We start from the raw sequence: 24782 nt of genomic DNA, 5'->3' as shown, positions 1-24782 counted from the left end.
CAAAAAAACACGAAGTTCTGAACATGCATCAAGCCACAGGGGTAAAAACAACGCTTTCCAAATATATAGAAACAAATATATGGAAACTTGGTATGAAAAACAGACCATATATGGAAACTTAAAATATAAAACGTAAAAACTAAGTAAGAGGACATAACAGAATTTTTAGGGTTCACAAATTGTGCTTTTTGAGTAAGAGTTCAGTCAGCACCTGGAGTACTTGAAAGCGCCATGATTTTCGCTAAGTTCTAGCTGTTTTTGCTGTAAGGATGAATTAAGGTTCTTTTTGAAATAGGGAGTAATATTGAGTTCTCCTGTGGCTCCTCCGATCCATCCGGAGAGGGAGGAGGTTGTTGGAAGCGTTTTTATGAGAGTTTTGCCATGGATGTCTTGGCCACGAAGTAAATCTAAATCTGACCATATATTGATGTGATCCAAAAATTCTCTGTCGACAGGGGGGTTCTGAGACTACAGATGTAAGAAAACAACCATGTACCTGTCCGGGTTTGCGTGGAATTTGTTTTCTTCCATAGTTAGACTTCGGCACTCCGATGCAGCAGACGGCGTGATCACGAATTCCGGGAAACTCTCGCCTGCGTAGATGATTTTACATGACACTTTCAGTAACACACAGCTGTCCAAACTGAAGCGTACCTGAATAAATTAAGACGTAAAGACATCTTCAGCACGGATCGTTCAATGTTCCAAAAATATTGTTATTATTTAACAGGACGACGCGTGCGAATCTGCGCGTGGCACAGAAGGTTCTAGCATAGTTAAAGAAAGAAACAGAAATGATCTAAGCTATTGTTGCAAATGTATCAACCACGAAAAAAGTGAAATAATGAATGTCATTCATACAAATGACATAATAAACAGCAGTTCATTCAAAAAATTTTGAGATTTTTGAACACTTTCTTTACCACTTGCCGAATTTAACGCGTTTTTTTTTATACAGTTGTTTAAGATGAGTTGTACAATTTTTCGTTTGAAACTAATGGTTATCTTTTTTAAGAAAAAAATTGGCCCTCTTCTCTTCAGCTTAACCTTTTAGCTTACTTTTAATGACTAAAGTTGTTTGTGATTTTTTTCAAATTGATAGAAATTTTGGTCCCAAATGAGTCCCTTTTCTATAATTGTTTCAATTTTTCCTGAATTTGTCTGATATTATTTGCATGGTGAAGTTATTGGACCATCTGATTGCATTTTTTTTTTAGTAAACTTGATGCTCCGAAAATACATTCTAAAAATTTGTTCTCCTTATTTTCTTTGATGCTTGTCATCAGCAATAAATTGTGCCCAATGTCATTTTTTTCCGTTCTTGCTGAATTTTTTAAAAAACAATTTAAATATTGTTTTTGACTCTTAAATGCAGAAAGAAATGATTTTCTAATGGCAAACAAAATTTTTCTTGAATGCAACGAAAAGTTTTTGATTGTGCTGCAGAAAAAATTAGGCCTGCAATATAGTTCTTTACAATTTCTTTAGAAATGTGAAAGTGTCTGAACAATTATAATTGCTACAATCTCTACAGTATCATTTACTACAATCAGTTTAGCAGTACTAGCTGTTGAATGAATAACAGTATTTCAGTAACAATTATATCATATTTATCATATTTCCTTTCCGGCGAAAGGATTGTTATGGTTTGAGCTGTTTCTTTTCGGCCTTTCTTTTTACAATGGCTAAGACTTTATATTTTATTTTTGGAAACCACATATTCCACCCCGTGAACAAAAATTTTTGGTTTTCAATTGCATGTGTGCCGACAGTCATGAGTATTGATTAAATCTGCACTGATGATGCTCTGTATAGCAGCCATTGTATTGATGGGAAAAATTTTGAACAGAACTAGAGTACAATGTGCTGTTGAAATTAATATGTATATGGACTCACAGGGTCACAAGGGATGGGATACATAATAACACATATTTTTCAGTTATTTTGTCTCACCTCCCCTGGCCCTGTGAGCCCAGATACAAATTACTGTTAAATCACGTTTTGACGGAAGATGTTACCTATATTGATCGTACACAGGGGGATAAGATACATTTAGAATAACCAACTGGGCCGCAAGTTGTGCCGCAAGAAAACAACACTGATTCTTTTAATTTCAAGGGTAAATATTAAAATCAGTATTGTATCACTGAATCCAAAGGGCCTCACAGTGAAGAATGTTAGAACTTCGACCAAACCAGAGTCTTCAACTTAGTTAAAATTATTAGCAAGAAAGTTTAATTTACCAGATTACAAAAACAAGAGCAAATTTAATTCTAGTCAAAAGTTTATATAAATGAATCGCCAACTAATAAATTAATGGGGTTCAGAATCAGTATCCGGTTCAAACCAATGAATCTAGATAGCTATTATTAGAGTGAGATTATTTAAATGAAAATCTTCCCTGCACGTATTGAACGATTATGATACCACTGGTAATGTGAACGAGTTTTTAGAAAAGTGTAAATGCATGCTATTTATGGTATCTCTTGTGACTGATTTCTAGGAAATTTGCTGGAGCAAACAATATTGATCAGTTTCGTATCTTGACTTTCTTGCACTTCTAATGGGTAAATATACAGCTGACTCCCGACTTTTGAGCCTTTTTTCATCCCCCGGATTCAAATCACCATCTTGATCTATTAATCGGATCTCTGAAAAATCTCTACTGTAAAATGTTTTTTTATTCTCTCATTGTGAGAAAATAATTTCTTACTTAGTTAAAAATGCTTTTGATTCCACTTGCAAAAATCCATAACCCAACAGGTTATGACCCAACAATTTTCTATGTCATAAAACTAATTTCTAAGACAAAATTACTTGTTGTTGACAGTCATAATTCTTTTCTACTTAGTTCATTTTCTTTTTTCAACTTTTTTGCATGCTCAAACTTTAATGGATCGATAGAGAGTGAAGCGACTGACCTGCACAGGAAAGGCACAAGATTTTTCAATCTGGATCACGAGATTTGTGGCAATGATGCAGACGAAGGGACTCTACAAATCACTTCTTGGGACAGAGGAGCAATCTAATGATCCTGCACCACCAGCAAATGGGGCAAGCAATGATGAGAAGAGGAACCACAAGGCGCAGAAGGATGCATAAAGAAGGCAGTTGCAGACGCCAAGGAGAACCGGAACAATATGTGGTGCCATCTGGCAATGAATCTGGATGCAACAAACCTCTTGCTGGTGTGGGAGATGTTAGCATCGGATATGGAGCAAAGGCTGGGAAGCTTTTGCAAGAGAGATGTCAGAGTGTGGAGACGCCGACTGTGGTAACTTTGACAGCTTGCTGGACTGCAGCTCGAGTTTCCTAAGGATTTGGACAGCTTCTTTATCAGGAGACAGGTGTTGCTCACAAGGATGCAACAAGTAGGTGAATTGTTGGAAGATAGTGACACAGAGTTCTTCTCACAGTTGGTTCCGTTGAAGAGTCACTGGAGCAAGGTGACAGGGCATAATCTGGAGGAGAGACACAAAACGACCGTGGAATTCCCAGCAATTTTTTTGGAGAAGTCAAGACCCAACTTGTTGTGACTAAGGGTGACTATATGGAACCCAGAACAGCCTACAAATCCAAGAAAGATGACGACTGGGACCAGTGGCACCTGATAATGTAGGGCATGGTCAAGCCACTCCGACACAACGAGACTTGAATCCTAGTGGGACGACCCACAGATAGGGACGTCATACCGGGCAGTGGTAAAGTCGACAAATACAAAGCACGCTACATAAGGAAGGGTTTCAAATAAGTGGAAGGACTAGACTATTTTGAGATTTTTGCGCCTACCTGTATATCAGAGATATTCAGGAATCTACTTCAAATACAAGCAAAGCAAAGCCGTGTGATGCACCAATTTGATTTCAAGGCGGCATTTCTGCACTCACCAATAGACAAAGAAGTGTATCTTGAACAGCCACAGGAGTTTGTAAAACAAGGATCAGATGAAAGAAAGTTAGTATGTCGAGTAAATAAATCAATTTGTGGTTTGATTTAGGCTGCTAACAGCTGGAATAAGAAACTGGCGAACTTTCTACTGCGACAAGGGCTCACCAGAAGTAGGAACGATTTTTGCTTGCTCGCGAGAGAAGAAACAGAGGGTCACAACTTCATTTTTCTTGGTTGACAAAATTATGGTACCATCAGGAACCACGACAGTGATCTCCAATGTCAAGAAGGCATTTGAGGCAACATTTCACATGGAAGACAGAGGAAGACTACATTTGCTTCTGGGTCTGACAATCAGACGAGCAGAGGGTAAATTCACAGTCGCCCAAGAACGCTACCAAAAAACAATGCTTGAGTGGCTTCAAATGGATCAATGCAAACCCTCAAGAATTCCAGCTGGTTTGAATTCGAAACTTCAGACAGCAAAAAGCGGACACAAAGAAGTGTTTTAAATGACCTACAAAGTTTGGTTGGATCACTTCTGTATCTGGACAAACAGATTATGCCGGACATCATGTTCACAAAGATCATTCCGTCCAGACAAACGAATGCTCATACCAATTAACACTGGCTATGCTGAAAACGACTTCTGCAATATCTTCAAATTCAAAAGATTTAAAAACTATTTACACTAGAGAAGCTAGTTTTGATTTAGTTAGGGAAAGCGATGCAGACTGGTCTGGTGATGTAAACGATTGAAAATCAACGACGAGCTATTACTTTAAGCTCAACGGACGTGGAGTTGCTCTCAGCTATGATGTCGAGAAGCAGGCAACGGTTTCTCTTTTTTCATCAGAAGAAGCAGAACATCAGGGCATGGCAGCAGCAGTTGAAGATGCATTGTGTCTGAAAAATTTCTTGAGGAACATCCAATAGCCATTGGAGAGAACAACTAGAGTTGTATCAAATTTTGCAAAACCCAGTCATGCACAAGAAAGGTAAACACATTGAAACAAAATTTCATTTCATTCGGGACAAGACGGAAGATGAGGACTACTTCAATTCATTACGTTCCAACTGACAAAACGGCGACCAACATCTTCACGAAATCCTTAGCGTATCGAAGGTAGAAACATTCAGTGCAGTTTTGATGGGAACAGACTCTACGCAATCAGCTCAAGTCTGAGTGGGGGTGCTAGAATTTTGTTTTAGAGTTTAACTTACCAGATTATAAAGACAGAAAGCAAATTTGATTCTAGTCACAAGATTATATAAATGAATCGTCAATTAATGTTGCTTAGGTTATTCGGTTATCATTATTCATTATTCGGTTCAAAATGTTAGCCCCAGATAACTATCATTAGATTGAGATTATTTGATGTAAAATTTTCCAGCACGTATTGATTGATTATGATACCAACGGTAATGTGAATAGAAAATTGTAAATGCATACTATTTATGGTATTCCTTGTGACTGATTTCTAGGAAACTTGCAGAAACAAACCATATTGCGTAACCGTTGCGACCTCCACTGTAAACCATTGTGCTCGAATTATTTTTTTATCTTGACAGTCTCGCACTGCTAATGGGTAGATATACAGCTGATTTTTAGCATTTTTTCATCCCCAAAATCAGTTCACCGTGTTGATCTAGTAATCAGATTTGTCGTGAAAATCTCTAAATTCTACTGTAAAACATTTTTTTTGTTATTCTCTCATTTTGAGAAATTGACTTTTCTACTTAGTTAAAACGCTTTTTATTCGGCTTGCGAAAATTAATAACCCAACAAAGAACAGAGTTCAGTCTGGATGGTTCTATAATAAGCATTTGGTTTTTATATTCAACTATGTCAATATAAATCACAAAAAACTACGAACGCTTCAAAAATGTTCCATAAATTTTTTTTGAAAAACCGGGTTCAATTACATAGATGAAAAAAGAATTTAATGTGAATTCAGGATTTTTACATCCTTTTTCACATCATATACCAGTATAACTAACGAAAGAAATACTAAATACCATTTGTAAACCATCAGTACAAAGAAACTAATTTTTAGATGTCCTGTTTTGAGCATTGGAATCCAAAGTTTCTGATTTTTTAATTACCAGTCTGGCATCACGCGATCAATTATTTCAGCAGCCGGCAAACCCAGCCGCGCGTACAAAGTAGTTAATATGTAACCCCATCCTCCTCTTCTTCCTCATTTGCGTTTGACAAACTGACAGTCATGTGATTTTTCCTGAGCACTTTTATATACAATACATTTGGTCTAAATTTCCACCTCTCCAGTTGACTTCGAATGGTTATCTCGCAAGATTTTCGTCCAAAATCTTGCAAGACCTCGCATGTTAACCATGTGTTTGTATGAATCTTGCATGATTATCATTCATCTTGCATATTTGCAAAAAAATGTGAAATGCCCGTTCAAGACCATGCATCAGAGGAGCACTTTGCTTCCCAGTATGTTTTTTCTTTATTATGAAAAATTTAACACCAACACAGCATCTATTTCGAATTCTCTGTGAGATTAAGAAAACAATAATCCAAAATATACATTATGTGTTAATAAAAAATAGTGTAATTGTGGAGAAGCCTCAAAGCTAAGGGGACAAGGAAACCAAACGTTTTGAAAAGCTCTCTTTTTTCGTTCGTTGTGTTCAGCGGAACAGCAGCATTTTGCTAAGCTAGCTGAAATTATGATGTTCAATAATAAAACGGAAGTAATGTTGTTTCAAATTATCTCCATAAAACATATGCAACTATATCTTGGACAAATTCTGAGCAAAATGAAATTCAGTGCATCTGTAACATCTAATGAAAGCAGAGCTAACCGAAGCGAACTTGCAAGAGTCTTGTAAGATAACCATTCATCAGAGAGATCTTATAAGAGAGCCATCGCCGAGGAAGATCTTGCAAGATACCCATTTTTGCAAGGATCTTCTGGTCTCGACTAAGTTTCTAAACCATTCCTTCTTAAAACCTATTTCAAGTGTATCAAATAAGTCTATCAAGGAATGGGTTAGAAGCGGGAATTTAGGCCAAATGTATTGTGTATGAAAGTGCTTAAAGATGAGGTGGTGGCTGCGTAGTTGGGAGAATGAAAAGTGGGATGTTCCGTCTGTTGAGAAAAAATGGTTTGATTGGGGCATGTGCAAGAGAAGTTCGGCATAAGTTGTGCTCCAAGACAGAGATGAACAATTACCTTCAGTAAAAGTTACTTGACTCTGCTTGAAACAACTGTGAACTTCTGGCGTTTAGTTAGATGTGTAACCATAAGTTTAAGGTGACCTCAGCAGATTTTGGTTACCTTGTTGAAGACACCCAACTTGCAGGTTTGAAAATGGCGAAAGTTAAGTTCGTGAAAGTCAACTTCTGGCTCTGTATATAGGAAATTCGGGAAAATGAAAATGTCCCAATACCGAAAGTTCATACATGCAGAATATATGATATTGAAAAACGTCCCAAGGTCTGCATTTCAATGAAATGTGTGTAACTAAGGAACCCAATAAAACTTAAATATTTTTACATCACAGTTCTTTAAAATTTTGTATATTGATCTGTAAGAGAATGATATTTCTAAGATATTGACAAGTCGTATCACATAAATTCTGAAAATTGGCTTCTCCAAAAGGTCGCTATTTTTGTTTCGACCCCTCTTGAGGGGGGAGGAACTATATAATCAAATGGGTTTTTTTTTGTTCAGTCAATTTTGCCCGATCGATATATTCATCGTAGAGAGTTGAGACTGGTATCATTAAAAAGCTTGTCCATTGTAGAATATGGAATTAAAAAGATTTTTTTTTACTTTCGTTTTTTACAGGGAGATATCGAGGTTTAAACTTTCGAGAAAATAGAGTGAATTCCGTTGATTTCATTCACCTTTTTTCGGAACTTTTGAATAAAATTTCGCCAATTTTGATAAAATTTAATAAAATTTTTCAAGAAAATATTGTTGATTTTACGTTTGAAAACAAAATATATTTTCGGCTATCATTGTATTTTTTATCACAAATTCCGGCTAAAAATTTCACAAAATTCAGACTATTTCATCAAAAACAGCACGAAATAAATTTCTTTAGTCCACTCTGATAAAATTTGCAGGAAGCGCGCACCCAAACACCACTAACACAATCTTTGTCAACTGAAAAGGGGCTAATTCCACTTCAGTTTCCGTTGAGAGTGCTCTTTAAATAAAACTTTGCCGTTTTTTGCTAACTTCATTTGTTGATTATCAAAAACGCAGCAATTATTTTTGATCTTTTAACTAACAAAATATCTATATCAATGACATTCCAAAATTTAAATATTCCTAAGGGACCATCAACATTAGCAGGAGCAGTTCTGTACCAATCTTAGACTGTTACAATCCAAAAATAATTCGGATTGTCGTCAGTCGATTTTTATAAAAAAATTTCGATCTTTTTTTATGTTAGTTAAATAACAGAACATTTCAAATCAAAAATCACTAGTGATAGGTCCTATTGGGTTTCTAATTAGCTCGAAATTTTTTATCTAGTTGATTGCTTAAAAGCTTATGGTTGTTTTGACTTTTACAATATTTGATATTTAAATAAAAAATGGCATATTGAACTTTGCCTCCAATTTTCTCTTAATTCGGTCAACTTGTAGCTTAGTGTAAGCAATCAAAGATTGCTCCTTCTTTCTGCTGAATTCAAAATTAGTCTTTATTGCCGTTTTACGCGTTAAGTTATGGTGTTCTGGCTTTGATACTACTAGATTTCTCATTTTTTTTTTAATTCTTAGGTATTTGCCCATTTTTCATGCTTTCTAATTTTGTCAAATTATCACGCTATTGTCGGTTCATATATCACACTTTTCGCGTTCAAAATAACGCACAATATTTAAATATTTAATAATGATAATATTTAAATCCTTGAAGATATAGGTTGTGGTTCTTTACCGCTTCGACATTACTTTCTCGAAGAAATTAATTGAATTTTTTAACTTTGTCCTTAACCCTCGTTTTTACTTTGTCTTTTTAGTCGTATTTAATTTCCTGTACAATCACTCGGTTTGATTGGTTTTTCCTGGAGGAGTAGATGAGCGAATGTTCTGATATTAGAAGGTAGACAATGGCTTTCATGACTTTGAAAACAATTGTTTTCCAAAATGAAAAAAAAAACATTTCGACTTCGCAAATTTGTTCCTTTTATTGTCTGTTTGTTACCTGGTCTCGTTCATTAAAGGTAGGTTAGGAATGGCATTTTTTTGTCAAGCGAAGGTGTCAAAAGGGATTGGTGTCACAAAATCTAATTTTTTAAAGAATTCGTTATGACTTTACTGGCTTCGACACCGGTTTTTCACAAAAAAAGCAAGTTAATTTTTGATTTTTATCAAATTTAACGTTCTTTTTGTAGACGTAAGACTTGTTCTGGCTAATGCAGGTCTCGATGACTTCCTATGGAAGAAACAAAACGAACCTATTCAATTATTTTATTTTTTAATTAATGGCTTTCATGTCTTTGGAAATAAATTTTTTTCGACAAAACAAGTGCTTCATAATCTTGCTTTTTTTTCATTTGGTCTAACTGTTACCTAGTTTCATTAATAAGAGTTCACATAATACATTTCAAGGGAAGTTGTAAAAAGGGATTGGTGTCAAAAAATCTAATGTTTTAAGAGAATTCTTTACGATTTTACTGGCTTCCACACGGGTTTTTCATAAAAAAAGTAAATGAATTTCTGATTTTTGTCATATTTGATGTTCTTTTGTAGACGTAAGACAAATTCTGGATACTTGCAGGTCTCAAGGTCTTTTTTTTGGAAGAAGGGACGAACCTATTCAACTTTCATTTTGTAATTAATGGCTTTTATGTCTTTGGAAATAAATCTTTCTCGAAAAAAAAACAAGTATTACGTAATTTTGCACTTTTTTCTTTTATCTCTAATGGTTGCTTATTTTCATTAAAGAGCGGCCCCATACTAAATTATCGGTGTTCGACATTAAAGGTGCATTCGAACATATTTTGGGGGCCAAAATATGGTTCACGGCTTCCAAAGCATTTTCCGGCAAGTTTTAATTGATTTTTAGTTTGTTGTCTATTTGTTGTTCTTTTTGTAACTGCATAAGCATAAAAAATTGAATACCAAAAGTTCTTAATGCCCTTCTATAGAAACATTGGTAATTGTAAACCTAAGGGATATTTTAGTTGATTCCTTGTGGTTTTCATTACTTTGAATTTAATTGTTTTTGAAAGAAAAATCAGCGAATTTTCTAACTTTAAAGTTTCTGTTCCCTTTTTGTCTGATTGCTACCAAGCTTTATCATGAACTGGTGTAACACAATTTGTTGTGGGTGAATTACAAGTTATTTTGTTTATTTTCAATTTTATCTGACGCTATTTCGACTTCGTTATTAAGTTTTGTTTTTTAAAACGGACATAAATTTTTTGATTTAACTAATGTTTGTAGTTGTTGTTTGATTTTGCCGTTCGTATTCACTCGCTTTCGTAATATCGGCATATCTCATCGATATAATGCAACATTTTTTAAGCTATTTGCTTTGGAGGCTATCTTTTCGTTCATACACCAGTTTTTTGTTGAAAAATACTTGAATTTTTTGTGTTTTTCCATCTGTTCCTCATTTGGTAGACAATTATGCCAAATTTGTCGATGAGCGGGGTCGGAACCTTATGTGCGATTGCACATTACCGATCCGCCTTGTTTATCTATCACTTGAAAATGTGAACTTAACTTTGAATTCAGAATCAAATTATTTTTTGAACGTCTTTTTTGAAACAGCGACCGCTTCTAGAAAATACAGTTTTTTGGCCTTCATTAGTTTCATGCCTTTGATTTATTCCGTAATTTTTGCATTGATTTGTTATCTGTTATACTCAAATATTTGTTATCTGCTATTACTCAAATAACAGCCAGAAATTTGTCTGTGAGGAGCATTTTCATAAAAAGATTTTAAATTTTTGTATGAAGAAATTCCATTAATAAAATTGTAAGAGGTAGAAGAGATTGTTCTAAAAATCCGCATGCATATAAAATCTGTTTAAAAATTTCTCTGTGAAATTCTTCACAGCGTCTAAGTCGAGCGAGATTTTTATTATGACAAAAAAAAACATTTTTCAAATTTGGCGGAATCAGATGCATTTTTTATCGTTTTTTTTTATTAGTCTTCAAAATACAGTTTCTTTTTTTGTTTGTTGTTAAAAATTAGGTTTACGCTTTCGAAACCTTATGTTTACTTTTATTTGTCGTTGATTTGACCAAGAATACTTTATTAATAATAATTTTGTTTCATCAATACATTTTCTTTGTGTCTTTTTTTTTAAAAAAAGGAGAGTTAATTAAGGAACCAAAAATTGACATGAAAATCTCATTTTGCGGAGACTAAAAAAATTAAATTGAAGGAGAAATTAAAAACTAAAGTAGGTTTTGGGCATAAATTTGTTGTACTTAAAAAATTGTTAGTCTTTAATCGCGTTGTATCGGCCTTATGATTAACTTTATATCATTTTGCAGTTTTATGTTCACAAGAAAAGGACTGAGAAAAAGAAAAAGGTTGAGAGAGAACAACCAAATGTAAATTGTACATAGAATAATCTTGACATGGCGTGACAAAATGCTCTTCTTGTTCACCGTATGCTTGAAGCCTTGAGGAACAAGAAAAAACGGGTTATGAGAGAAGCTCAAGTTCGAGAGCTTCAAACCGGGCGGTGTAAATGGGTAGCAAAGTAGACTTGCAAGTTTGAGATGCTGGTTCGATTCCAATACTGGTTAATTTTCCTAGTAGTTACGCCTGCATAGACCCCTAAATTTCACAAGAGGATTGTTTTCATCGTTCTGCTTTATATATGCATTGAAAATTTGTACAATTTGCGCTAGCAATATTTTATGAAGATATCAACATTGATGAACAACAGGAAGTTAGTTTGTTTTGCTATTTTTTGTAATAGTTAGTTTATTCACTAGTTTTGTGGCTAGCATTTTTTCAGTTCCATGGTCAAATATTTATTTTTCCCCTCTGCGTTATCAAATTTTAGTATTTTTGTTCCATTTACTTTTTTACTGATTAATTAGTTTTCCACATTTTTGTTCATTGCTCAATTTTGTTTCTCCTATTTATTCACCAAGATAATGGATATTCTACAAGCAATTAATCTTTGATTAGTTAAGCCACTTTTTCCACATACGAATATTTTCCTTGATTCATCATTTTATTTGTCAAAGGTTTGCATACACAGTTTAATGCACCTGTCGAAGAGAATTATTAATTATTGAAAAGTTTGTCTGAAACTTGAATTAATATCACTCGATCATCATGGTTAATTCATCGTTGCAATTAGACATGAAATTAACGTACGTGTGTTGGTCATTGTGTGAATCACAATCTCGAAAATTAACAAGCAAAGAAAGGTCACCACAGGTGATGAATAAAGCTCTCAAAAATTCCTGCGTAAAAAGTAAGAACAATTGTTTTCAATCGATGAAAAAATGTTCATTATAGTTTTAGAGGCGGATGGTTATTTGCTATGGTGGTGATAAAGCAAACCGATAGGCAAGCAAGACGACTTTTTGGCAAAAACGGGGCAAATAACGCATTTCCTCGAGTAAATTTACTCGAATTTATGACAGTGTTTCTCGACCATGCTTTAAGGCTCATACTATTCTCCAAAACTGTCCACGCCGTCACTGTTGCCCGCGCTCTTTATTACGATCCTTATTATCTTGTCAGGTAGACTGAATTGAAAGAAAGCCTAAATGATGATTAACTTTAGAATAGTCCTTCGCAATTTTAACATTGGATTGAAAAGACAATTATGAGTTTTGCAACTACTTATACCACTGCTGGAAAGAACATTTCGGCATCTGAATTTGGCCTCAAATAACTACTGAAAAAATTGAGCAATAAGATTTTAATGTAGCTCAATGCTTAAAATTGTGGACATGGATTATGCTTAACCGTGACTGCGAGCGACAAAAATCAAGCTTTTCCATCACTTATAACTGCAATTAACGTAACCACATCTCATCATGAATAATAACTTTGGAAACATTGACATTTGCCACATAATGAAACCAAAAAGTATCTTCACAGCCGTCTACCCTTTACTATTTAGTATAACATTTTCTATCCATCTATGATTCACACTATGTTAAACTACAAAGGAACCATTTGCATGTAAATCAAAGGTTCAGATAAATTCTGTTTGGTCAACAAATAGCTCGCCTACAAGTTCTTCAAGATTTGCCTCCCCATTTGGAGTTCTTTCTTATGTCGGCTCACTTTCACTTCTGCTTACTTAGCGTTCACCGCGCGCATCTTCATGCAAAGCATCCTTTTTTGTAGTCGCCGGGTTAACAAAATACAATCCTCGAAATCCGCAACAAACAGGTATTGAGAAACCAGAGGGAATGGTGTTGTTTTACATATAGTAATAGTTAGCATCTAAATATTAGCATTAAAACAGATAACTTTAATTGAATGTCATCAAAAATTTTCAATTTTGTTAGTTTATGGAACTTAAAGGAACGGCATTAGGCCTTCCATCATATGCTGCAACTCATTGATTTTGATCATACATTTCCAATTTTCAATCAAATAATTCTCAAATTGAATTTTTCATAGTAATGGAAATTGCATAAAATAATAGTGACATTGTTAATTAAGTTGAGAGTTTGGATATTTAGTAGTTGTGGGTAGGCAATTTTTAATGAACGGTTTTTCAAAATAAGTTACAAGATGCTTTGAAGATTATCTGTATGGAAAAATGTGACATCAGCGGCTAATATGAGTTTTTTAGATGGCTTACAATTCCTCATAATTGATTGAGCGCACGGATGGCTAGAGCACGAAAAGAATCCTTGACAGCATTATAATGCCAGTTCAACTTTGCGCGGTATATGTCAACTTCATCTTGGTTCATTGACCGCGAAATTAAATTCATTTTGAGATATTGCACTTTTTTCTTCGGTTGTGTTTCCCCCGTGGAAGATTTAATCTTCGGCGTTTTTTTCCGCAAAAAAACCTCGGAAACACACTAAGAGAATAATGTATTTTGTTTCTGCTTCAATTAGATTTAATTTATAGACCGAGAAGTATTGATTTAATATTTCTATTTTTTTTTCAAATTATTGCATTTCTGCAAGAAGACACTAGTGGAAAAGCGTGGCAGACTCTACTCTTGCTCAAAACACTTGATTTGTAGTTTCACAGTATCAGTCATTTAAGAGGTTATAAAGAACCCCCACCCGCTAACGAGGCAGCAGTTTTTCTGCTCTTTTAGAAAATTCTGTTCTTATTAAATCGGTTAACAAAGAGCGCCATTTGCTCTCAAAACGTTTGATTTTATGGGATTGCTAATGATTGTACGGAATCTTTCCCAATTGATTTTTCAAGTGCAAGTTTTTCAATTCTTAACCGGCCTTGAATTTCTTTGTACTTATGTTAAAACTGAACGTCATGGTTTCATTTGACATTGGAGAGGTTACCTATTTTGTCTAACAAGGTGATCACCAAAATGTAAAATGTTAAATACTTCTAAGATCTTCACTGAATCATAAACAGTATTGATCGGTGATTCTCATGAAAACTTGAAAGACATTTTTTTTCTATTTAAAATACTTAACTACTGAAGAGCCTTTCATTTTATCGTTAAAAATATATTTATTGATTGCTTAAAATTACAAAAAAATAGGTCTCTGGAAAGCTCGTGTTACTATGGGTGGTTTGAGATTACATGCAAAGTTTTCGTTAACTTTTTCAGCATCAATAACCCAGAGACAGTTATTCCAACCAAATATGTTTAGGAGTCTCTTAAATGTGTTTGTTTGGATACTTTTACCAGTCACATCTAGTTTTCCTTATTAGTGTCACTTTTAGTTTATACTTTTTAAAAATCTGCATCATGTATTTAAAAGTCAAAATTAGTGGTTTTATTTTAAGATTTCAGGCATATTTAGAGTAAAAAAAGAGTTCCTACAGCAAAGTAAAATGCGAAATATTGGCTTTGTAAAATATTTCTTAATATAATACTTCTTGTTCACTGAGAGCACATTTAAAATATTTCAGATGTTTATTTTTTTTTCGTCGGTTGTGTTTTCTCGCCGGAAGAATTTCTTCTTTGGTGTTTTTTAATGCACTACAGAAACAATATATTCGGTTTTTGATTCAATTAGGTTCAACTTACTGAAAATATATATATATATATATATATATATATATATAGATATATATATATATATATATATATATATATATATATATATATATATATAATTTTCTGTAAAAAGTAGCTTTCCTGCTCTTGTAATAACCTCTGTTCTAAAATGAAAAAACTATTCAATAAGTTTCATGGTGTTGTCAATATTGATTTTCGTTCTTGCATTGCCAGTGAATGTATAGAATCCTTTATAATTGGATCCTTCAGCTTGTTGTCTTTCAATTCTTTAGCAGTCTATGCAATTTATTTACCAAAATTCAAACTGAACGTTGTTGTTTCAATTGACATTGAAGTTATTGCGTATTTTTTTCGTAACAAGGTAATTACCAAATTAGAAAAAGTTAGATACTTTTTTGATCTTCATTGAATGATAAACTCCATTGCTAATTAATTTTAAAGGAAACGCGAATGACTATCGATTTTTCTTTTTTTAAATTTAAGAGCTATTTATTTTTTTAGAACAAAACACATTTATTGATTGCCTATTATTATGGCAAAAATTTAGGTTCTGGAATAATCGTGTTCATATACGGTGTTTGAGATTGCATGCAAGTTTGCATAATGTTTTCAGCATCATCTACCCATAGCCAATTATTCTAATCAAATTTGCCCAAGAGTCTATTAAATGTGTTTTGTATACCTTTTCTGTCGTATTTATTTTTCAATTATATGTCCTCTTTCATCTGCATCATTTACTTAAAGGTCAAAATATTGGTTTTTATATAGATTTTCCCTTTTTTCAATAATCAAGCTTCCTAAGACAACTATTCTTTCCTAAAGTTACGTTCCAGAAAATTGCGATTAATTGTTAGCAAACGCTTTGTTGCGGTACGATCAAAACGTAGGCTTAAATATGGTGTATTTAAGATAATCTCGCAGACATTTTTAGAGTTAATAATGGAGAAAAAAGTGTCTCTACGGCAAAATAATATGAGGAACCTTGATTGATTGTTATTTTGGCATTGCCAACGTTTCTATAGAAGCTTTTCCAATTGGTTCTTATACGTTGAAGTTTTTAAATTATGAATCAGTCTATGCATTTTAATTACATAGTTTCAAATTGAACGTCATTGTTTCATTTGATATTGAAGTGATTCCGCATTATTAATAAGAAGGTGATTATACCAAACTAGAAAATGTTTTGGATATTTTTTTTGGATCTTCATTGAACTGTAAAATCCATTGCGAAGTGATTTTTAAGAAAACCTGAATGTAGATTTCATAACTTATCTTTACTTACGGACCATTGTCGACGCAGAAGCATTGCTCAACACGGGCAAATTAGTAGGAGACTGAGCAACTCAAGGAAACGAAGGGCAGCAAACGAATGCAGATTTTAAAGTAATCACAAGAAAAAGAACTACCAAAAGCCATGTCGAATCAAGGAAACTGGACAACCCCGATTAATGAGGATAGTCAGCATGTTTCATAAGAAAAAAATGAGCTTCAAAAAGGAGGTGGCTCCAACAGGAATACTAAATTTGAATTTTATTGCATCAATGCTTGAAACGAGACGTAATTTTATGAAAAGAGCCGCCAAAGTCATCAATATGCCCAACACTTTGACAGCAGATTCCGAAAATGGACGTATCTTACGCACAATTCGACCGCAACATTTGTTTTTGCCATGAGGGCCCTGGATTCAACTTTATTAAATTCCTCATGTTAGTGGTCTCAAACAGTCCATCTATGTTCATCTTTGTGAATTACTTCATAAGCAGGGCAACATGCTACTAGCAGCTAAAGACTTTTGGATGAGATTTTACATAGGATATATCCAGTGTGAAACTAAAAGTTGCAACCCTAGTAACAACGCAATTTACAACTTGCAAGGAACAATCTTGCAATTTATCAACCCAGGCAAAAAATAAATTAGATTGCTTTTGATATCAACTTTGAACTGCACCAGTTATAGTCGTCAAAGAGTTTGAAAGGCTCATGCAAAAGCTAGGACAAAGTTTCTGCAGCATATACCCACAACATTTCTCGGACGCACCCTTTTCTCGAGCATATGAATCGAAAAATCAAAAAACTTTTAAGAAACTTGCAAGATTTGTCAGTCATCTTGCAAGCTTTTCGAAATAATTAGGCAGCTTTTCAATTGAGCTTGCAAGTAATCTTGCAAGGTGATTCAAAATGATTGCAAGAATCTTGCAGGTGAAGAGAAAAACTTGCAAGAATCTTGTAAGAAACTTAGTACCCTGCCCTAGTTATGAGCGGATTCAAATCTTGCTAGAATTTTGCAAGATGATTCAAAGCTTGCAAGATTCTCACAAGAATCTTACAAGATATCAATCAAGGCGAAAAATAAATCAGGATACAAATGTTTTAGAAAACATCTTTGAAAAAAAATTTTGTTTATTAAACAAATTACAAAAAGGAATTCAATGAAAAAAAAATTACTCGGATTCAAAATCTGGCAAGAAACTCGCAAGAATCTTGCAAGTTTTTGAATTCTGGAAGAGTTTTTTAGGGTTCTTTGGTAGCTGAAACTAACTGAAAACCAAATGAAACGACTATTACCTGAATTTTGTGATCAGCAGAACTGAATCTAACTATTTTTTGTTAACAACACTTGAATGAGAAATCTTGCAAGAATCTTGTAAGTTTTTTGCAGGATTTTGAATTCAAATTCAACTTTCCGAAAAGTATTTAGAGATATCTCGAGCAATCCAAATCCTTCTTCTTTAATTTCATTTTACCAAAAAAACGACGATAACAAACACTTTCAATGGGTGCGTGTGTATGTGGTGTGTGTGTGTGTGTGTGTGTGTGTGTGTGTGTGTGTTCTCTGTGTTTGTGTTCTGTGTGTGTGTGTTTGTATATTTTTGCGTGTGTGGGAATGGGGTTTTTAGCTATATGTATATGCTGTTTTCTTTGTTTTTTAATTTATTTGTTTTGGCCTAGTGCTCGGCTCAAATTTCCTGTAGCTTTTATATGTAACTGCGCCACTGCCGATCCGAAGCCCGGAATGAAAAAGGAGGAGGGTGAAAAAAATTATACTAGAAAAAATCAAAGTCAGCTTTTTTTTAATTGACTTGAGATTGTTTCCGACATATAATTACCTTCTTGCCCTTAGCGTTCATTTTCAGCTCCACCAGTTGTCCCCTGCAGCCAGGTAATAAAAAAAAATTTGGATTCAAACTCTTGCTAGAATCTTGCAAGCAGGATTCAAAAACTTGCAAGAATCTTGCAAGTCGGATTTAAAATCTTGCATGAACCTTGCAAGTTGAATTCAAAACTTGCAGGAATCTTCCAAGATATATGTATTCTCTTGCAAGATAGCCTGCAAGATTCTTGCAAGTTTTTAAATATTTTAATCACTAGGGTGTATTCATTCAATTACGCGGCTGCTTCCGAGATGTTTGCAAGTTTTTCATTTCATCGATCACTAGGGAAAGCATGCAGGTAAGCGGGTTTGTAGAAAGGATTTAAGGTATCAGTGGGGAATCTGTGAAACAGACTCCGTTTGAGCAAATAGTTTTCAGGGGCCCAGTAAGATTGTACACCACCCATAATACTCAGGAAGGTTTATCCTAAAATTTGGAACTCCTAAGAAAAAGATGGGCAATATAGCAATTATAATTGGAATTATTTCATTTAATATCAAAGATTTTTGAGAAAGGAAATTTTGAGTTTGATTTTTCCCGTAACTGATTATAGAGAAACAAAAAAATGAGAGAGCACTTGGAAGGTTAAAGCTAAATTTATGGCGTTCACTACATAAAACACTGGAAAAATAACAAACAGATGAAGTCAATAAAGGTTTAAATGCAGTATGTCAAACCATTCTCTCTGACACAAATACTCAAGGTTTCAATTTATATTAAGAAGATAATGAAATTATGCCATCACAATTGAACCAAATAGAAAAGACTACTCAAGAGAGTATTAGGGACGAAGAGAGTGATATGAAGTAAGTGGCTAAGAAGACAGGGTTGGAGAACCACTCATAACACAAGGTATGAAAGCTGGCTATTGACTAATAGGCAAGTAAAAGGTAAAGTTATGCACAGAAAAAGAAAGATTTATAATTTCAAACAGTTAAGCAGATGTTATATTGAATATTGGGGTTCATTCCGATTAAATTGACCCAATTTTCTACCAAATAAAAGGCCAATAAATTGAGTTAAAAGAGCCACGAGTGTGGCGAGAAGAGATGGGGACGTTAAAAAAACAAGCAGATGGGGATACCACAGAGACATAATTTGGTTGTGGTGGGGGGGGGGGGGGGGGGGTGGGGGTCCATTATGAGAAAGATACCGGAAAAAAGTGATACAATAAATAGAAACAATAAAAAAATGGTGAACGTGAAGATAAATTCACAGAAGAATGGGCTTCTGAATCGAAAAAAAATTCATTTTTGGATGGTAACCGCTTGCTGTCAAGTATAAAACTTAGCTTTTGTTGCCAATACTCTACACAAGATGCGCTCGTTAGTTTCACAGAAGTTGTACGTTCCCATATTGACAACATTGAACATGTACTAACAGTACCTCTTGACCTCTCAAATAAATTTAACTCAACCAAACTTTATCTATTATACAACAAATTGAGATCTATAGGACTTGACGAAAATTCAGTAGAAACGATAAGCACTTTTAGGAAGAAGAGGCTTCAAAAAATTAGTCAAAATTGCGGAGTCAGACCGGATTTAGTTTGTTCCGCAGGGAACAGTTCTTGGCTCCTGCTCAATTTATACAAAAGCAATCTTTGTCGCCATGTTAACAATCACTGTAACTTGGTCGCTGACGATAATACGCTGACGATACATTTAGTATTCTCGACAAAAATAAATCTATTCACAGCGATTGAAAAATATGAGAGGTTGCTCAAATTTCTAGCACAATATTTTTTCCAAACAGCTTAAAGATAAACGCCGAAAAGATACATTATATAATTTTCTGCAGTCGATCAAAAAATGGACCTAGAAGATTTTCGACAATCAGACTTGGTGGCCAAATAAAACAACCAAATCAATCTGTTAATCACTTAAGAGTCTTTCTTGATAAAAATTTAAATTTTCAGGACCTGGTGAAAAATCTGTTACGGAAAATGTCATGTGGAATAAGATTTTTAAAATCAAAAAAGATGTCATTCAACTTAAATACTAGAATGAAGCGATTAAAAACCTTGGTTCACAGTCATGTCATTACTTTTTCTAAACTAACATTAGGCAATTATTATTGCAAATTTTGCTCGAAAAACAGATAAGTTGAGATATTAAGGCATGTTCGGGTTGAAGAAAGTTCGATTCAACAGTTAAATTGATAAAACACTTCCCGATTTTGCCAATGGAGTATCTCTCAAAAACAAAAATAAACATTGTATCAATTCCAAATCTTCGCAAAGAGACTCCTTGTTTTTCATAATATGAATTTACCGAAACTGAAATACAATCAAAACAAACGCTCAAGAAGGATCCATTTTGTTTTCAAATGTCAAACTAACTGCCTAAGAAATTGATTTTATAATATCAACAAGACGGCTCGGTATTGTGCGATTGCACATAAGGTTCCGAACCCGCTCATCCACAATTTTGGCATAATTGTCTACCAAATGAGGAACAGATAGAAAAACACAAAAAATTCAAGTATTTTTCAAAAAAAAAACTGGTGTATGAACGAAAAGATAGCCTTCAAAACAAATAACTCAGTGGAGTAAAAAATGATGCATTAGATTGATGAGATATGCCAATATTAAGAAAGCGAGCGAAGACGAACGGCAAAATCAAACAACAACAACAAACATTAATTACATCAAAAAATTTATGTCCGTTTTAAAAAACAAAACTTAATAACAAAGTCAAAAATGCGTCAGATAAAACAGAAAATAAACAATCATTTGGTAATTCACCAAACAAAAATGGTTATCCACCAGTTCATAATAAAGCTTGGTAGCAATTAGACAAAAAAGAACAGAAACTTTAAAGTTAGAAAATTCGCTGAAATTAAAAAAAAACAATTAATTTCAAAGCAATAAAATCCATTGGGAATAATTTAAAATATCCCATAGGTTTACAATTACCATTTCTTTCATAGAAGGGAATTAAGAACTCTTGGTATTCATTTTTTTATGAAGTTACAAAAAGACCAACAAACAGACAACAAACAAAAAATCAATGAAAATTTGCCAGAAAATGTTTTGCAAGTCGTAGAGCCATACTTTGGCCCCCAAAATATGTTCGACTGCATCATTTTTGAAAACCCATAATGTATTATGTGGCCTCTCATTAATGAAAATAAGCAACAATAAGATAAAAAGAAAAAAAAAGCAAAATTATGCATTACTTGTTTTTATTCGAAAAAAATTTATTTCCAAAGACATGAAAACCATTAATTACAAAATGAAAAAGTTGAATAGGTTCGTCCATTCTTCCAATGAAAACCCTTGAGACCTGCAATTTTCTAGAATATGTCTTACGTCTACAAAAAGAACGTCAAATATGACAAAAATCAATAATTAATTTACTTTTTTTGTGTGAAAAACCCGTGTCGAAGCCAGTAAATTCATAACAAATTCTTTAAAAACATTAGATTTTTTGACACCAAACCCTTTTGGCGCCTTGACAAAAAATGTCATCTTTAACCTTTAATTAACGAGACCAGGTAACAAACAGACAATAAAAGGAACAAAATTGCGAAATTAAAATGTTTTTTTTTTTCATTTTGGAAAACAATTGTTTTCAAAGTCATAAAAGCCATTATCTATCATCTAATATAAGAAAATTGACTTATCTACTCTTCCAGAAAAAACCAATCAAACCGCGTCGTTGACAGGAAATTAAATACGACTAAAAGACAAAGTAAAAACGACAATTAAAGACAAAATTAAAAAATCAATTAAATTCTTCGAGAAAGTATTGTCGAAGCGGTAAAGAACCACAATCTATATCTTTAAGGATTTAAATCTTATCAATTGTGCACTATTTTGACCGCGAAAAATGTGATATATGAACTTACAATAACGTGATAATTTGACAAAATTAGAAAAATTGAAAAATATGCAAATACTTAAAAACTAAAAAAAAATGTGAAATCTTGTAGCATCAAAGCCAGAACACCATAACTTAAGGCGTAAAACTGCAATAAAGACTAAAATCGATTTCAACCGATAGAAGGAGCACTCATTGATTGCCGGATTGCCGACACTAAGCTATAAGTTGACTAAAGTAAGAGAAAAATGGAGGCATAGTTCAATAAGCCATTTTTTATTTAAAAATCAAACATTTTAAATGTCAAAACGACCGTCAGCTTTCAAGCAATCAACTAGATTAATTAATTTCGAGCTAATTAGGAAGTCAATAGGACCTATCACTAGTGAGCTTTGATTTGAAATGTTCTGTTATTTAATTAATATAAAAAAGATCGAATTTTTTTAAATAAAAAACCGACTAATGACAATCCGAATTATTTTTGGGTTGTAACGGTCCAAGATTGGTACAGAACTAGTCCTGCCAATGTCGATTGTCCATTAGGAATATTTAATTTTTGGAATGTCATTGATTTAAATATTTTGTTTTTTAAAAAATCAAAAGTAATTGCTGCGTTTTTGATAATCAACGAATAAAGTTAGCAAAAAACGGCAAAGTTTTATTTACAGAGCACTCTCAACGGAACTTGAAGTGGAATTAGCCCCCTTTTTAGTCTACAAAGATTGTGTTAGTGGTGTTTGGGTGTGCACTTCCTGCAAATTTAACCAGAGTGGACTAAAGAAACTTATTTCGTGCTTTTTTTGAAGAAAAAGTCTGAATTTTGTGAAACTTTTAGCCGGAATTTGTGACCAAAAAAAAATTCAATGAAAATAGCCGACAATGTTTTTTGTCTTTAAACGTAAAATCAACAACATTTTCATAAAAATTTATTTAAATTTTATCAAAATTGGCGAAATTTTAGTCAAAAATTCCGAAAAAAAGGTGAATGAAATCAACGGAATTCACTCTATTTGCTCGAAAGTTTAAACCTCGATATCTCCCTGTATCTCCCTGAATTAAAAAAACAAAAAGGTACTGAATGTTATGAAAATATTTGCACACTTTTTAGGGAAATTCCAATGTTCCCATATGGAGACCTGTCAAGGAGGAACTTTAAATTTTTGTGATCTAAATTTTGTCCAGAAATTCACGTTCTTTTTTTTAAAGTTATTTCTATCACTTTTGTTTATACACTCTCATTGCCACGGTAATAATATATCTGACACTGGAATTCAAGTATTTTTTAGAAGAATGTCCAGAAACGCATATTTAAACAAGGAGCTGGAGGGTCATTATCTCCAATGCGGAAGAATACCCACAAAACACAAGACGACTAGCAATGCAGCCCAGCAACAAACTTTCCCAGAGGTGGTTGCACTGGTCGACTCTTTCATATCAACTCTTTAATTCAAAGCCAAAATTATTGTGATTAACGTTCTTTCTATAATTATCAGCACAGGCTACTGACAAGAACAAACCCCAAAGTTTCTATTTTCCTGTTGAGAAGGTATGGCGCTATTTCTACATAAATTAGTTAAATCTAATATTATCTAATTACTTTGTGCTTCTCGTGGCAACAATTCCCTTCAAGTCATAACTACGTGAACATGCTACTCTGAATTTGTTGGTTGAACCAACTGGAAACAAGCTGGACTTCAGCGCATCCTTTTAAATCTTTTCTGAACTGAAATTAAGAGCTTTCTTCAATCATAATCGATTTAATGAAGTGTGATAATTGTTCAATGTTTGGATTTTGGCATGAACATTAATCTCACCAAAATGTGATCCGAAAACTTGACAGCTCAACTTGAAACCATTATAATTATAATTATAGAAAATCTCTACTTGGATATCATGCGAATATATCAGCATCAAATCACTTTTATGTTCCGACCACTAATAACAGAAATGGGTCCATCCCCCTCCCCCGGCGCACGAGAGCATAATAACACACAACGACACGTCTCTCAATGCTGTGCTAACCTGATCCACATAGATGTCAAAGTCGTCACTGTTTGAAAGGAAATTTCCAGGTGCCATATTGATTACCCAATATCGTAGATTGCTATAAAAAAATTAGTCGTTCAGTTCCACATTTGGTAATATTTCCGCTAAGTTTTCAAACAACTAAAGTAGTTTTCAGTTATGAGGATTTTTCGACGGGGATTGATTGCAACTTTTTGAGAATTAACAACAAGTCAACATTTTGCAAATATATATAATTTCCAAAAGACCAATGTGAAATCTAACAAAAAACTTGTTTGGAGGTTTACAGCAATTACTAAAGGTGTAAAATATTGTGAATATACGCACGGAATAAAATAAGAAAGCTATGAATAAAAGGACTTTATTTATTCAGAGTAAGTATCCATGATAAAGGCAGATGGAAAAATACTTAATTATTTAAAGCACCGTTTTATTCCAACTTTAGTTATCGTAAAAATGTAACTATACAAAACTAAATGGAAAAATAAGTTGTCTTGTCTTGTTGAAGTAAAATGTGTTTTTGAAAAGAAAAGCTCGAAAATTAAATATTTAGAGCCAATGGAAAACTGACTGAAAATCGATGCTGGAAAAAAATGAAAATCATGTCTCGCTACATATTCTTAGAATTATACTGACAAGCTCGATTTCTTTTGTAAATTTTAAGCTGGCAAATTTTGTCTGGCTGTTTTTAGCAAACCAATTTTTGTGCCACCAATTCTCGTGCACACGTATGCATGAA

The 24782-nt window shown here is 33.6% G+C and overlaps 1 protein-coding gene across 1 annotated transcript in view; it reads right to left on the bottom strand.

The window, feature by feature from the left end:
* LOC142348495 (uncharacterized) overlaps positions 1 to 24449 on the bottom strand; it is a 75542-nt gene extending 51093 nt beyond the window's left edge. The window contains exons 1-2 of the mRNA XM_075399871.1: positions 24041 to 24449; positions 497 to 654 (exon numbers count right to left, since the gene is read on the bottom strand). Coding sequence (XP_075255986.1) covers positions 497 to 654; positions 24041 to 24097 — 215 coding nt within the window. The 5' untranslated portion in view covers positions 24098 to 24449. The remainder of the gene's footprint in view (positions 1 to 496; positions 655 to 24040) is intronic.
* Positions 24450 to 24782: the final 333 nt, after the last annotated feature.

This window comes from Convolutriloba macropyga, chromosome 10 (assembly GCF_964194025.1).
Source record: "Convolutriloba macropyga chromosome 10, txConMacr16.3, whole genome shotgun sequence".
In the NCBI taxonomy this organism is placed as follows: Eukaryota; Metazoa; Xenacoelomorpha; order Acoela; family Convolutidae; genus Convolutriloba; species Convolutriloba macropyga.
This window is presented reverse-complemented; position numbering and strand designations above follow the sequence as displayed.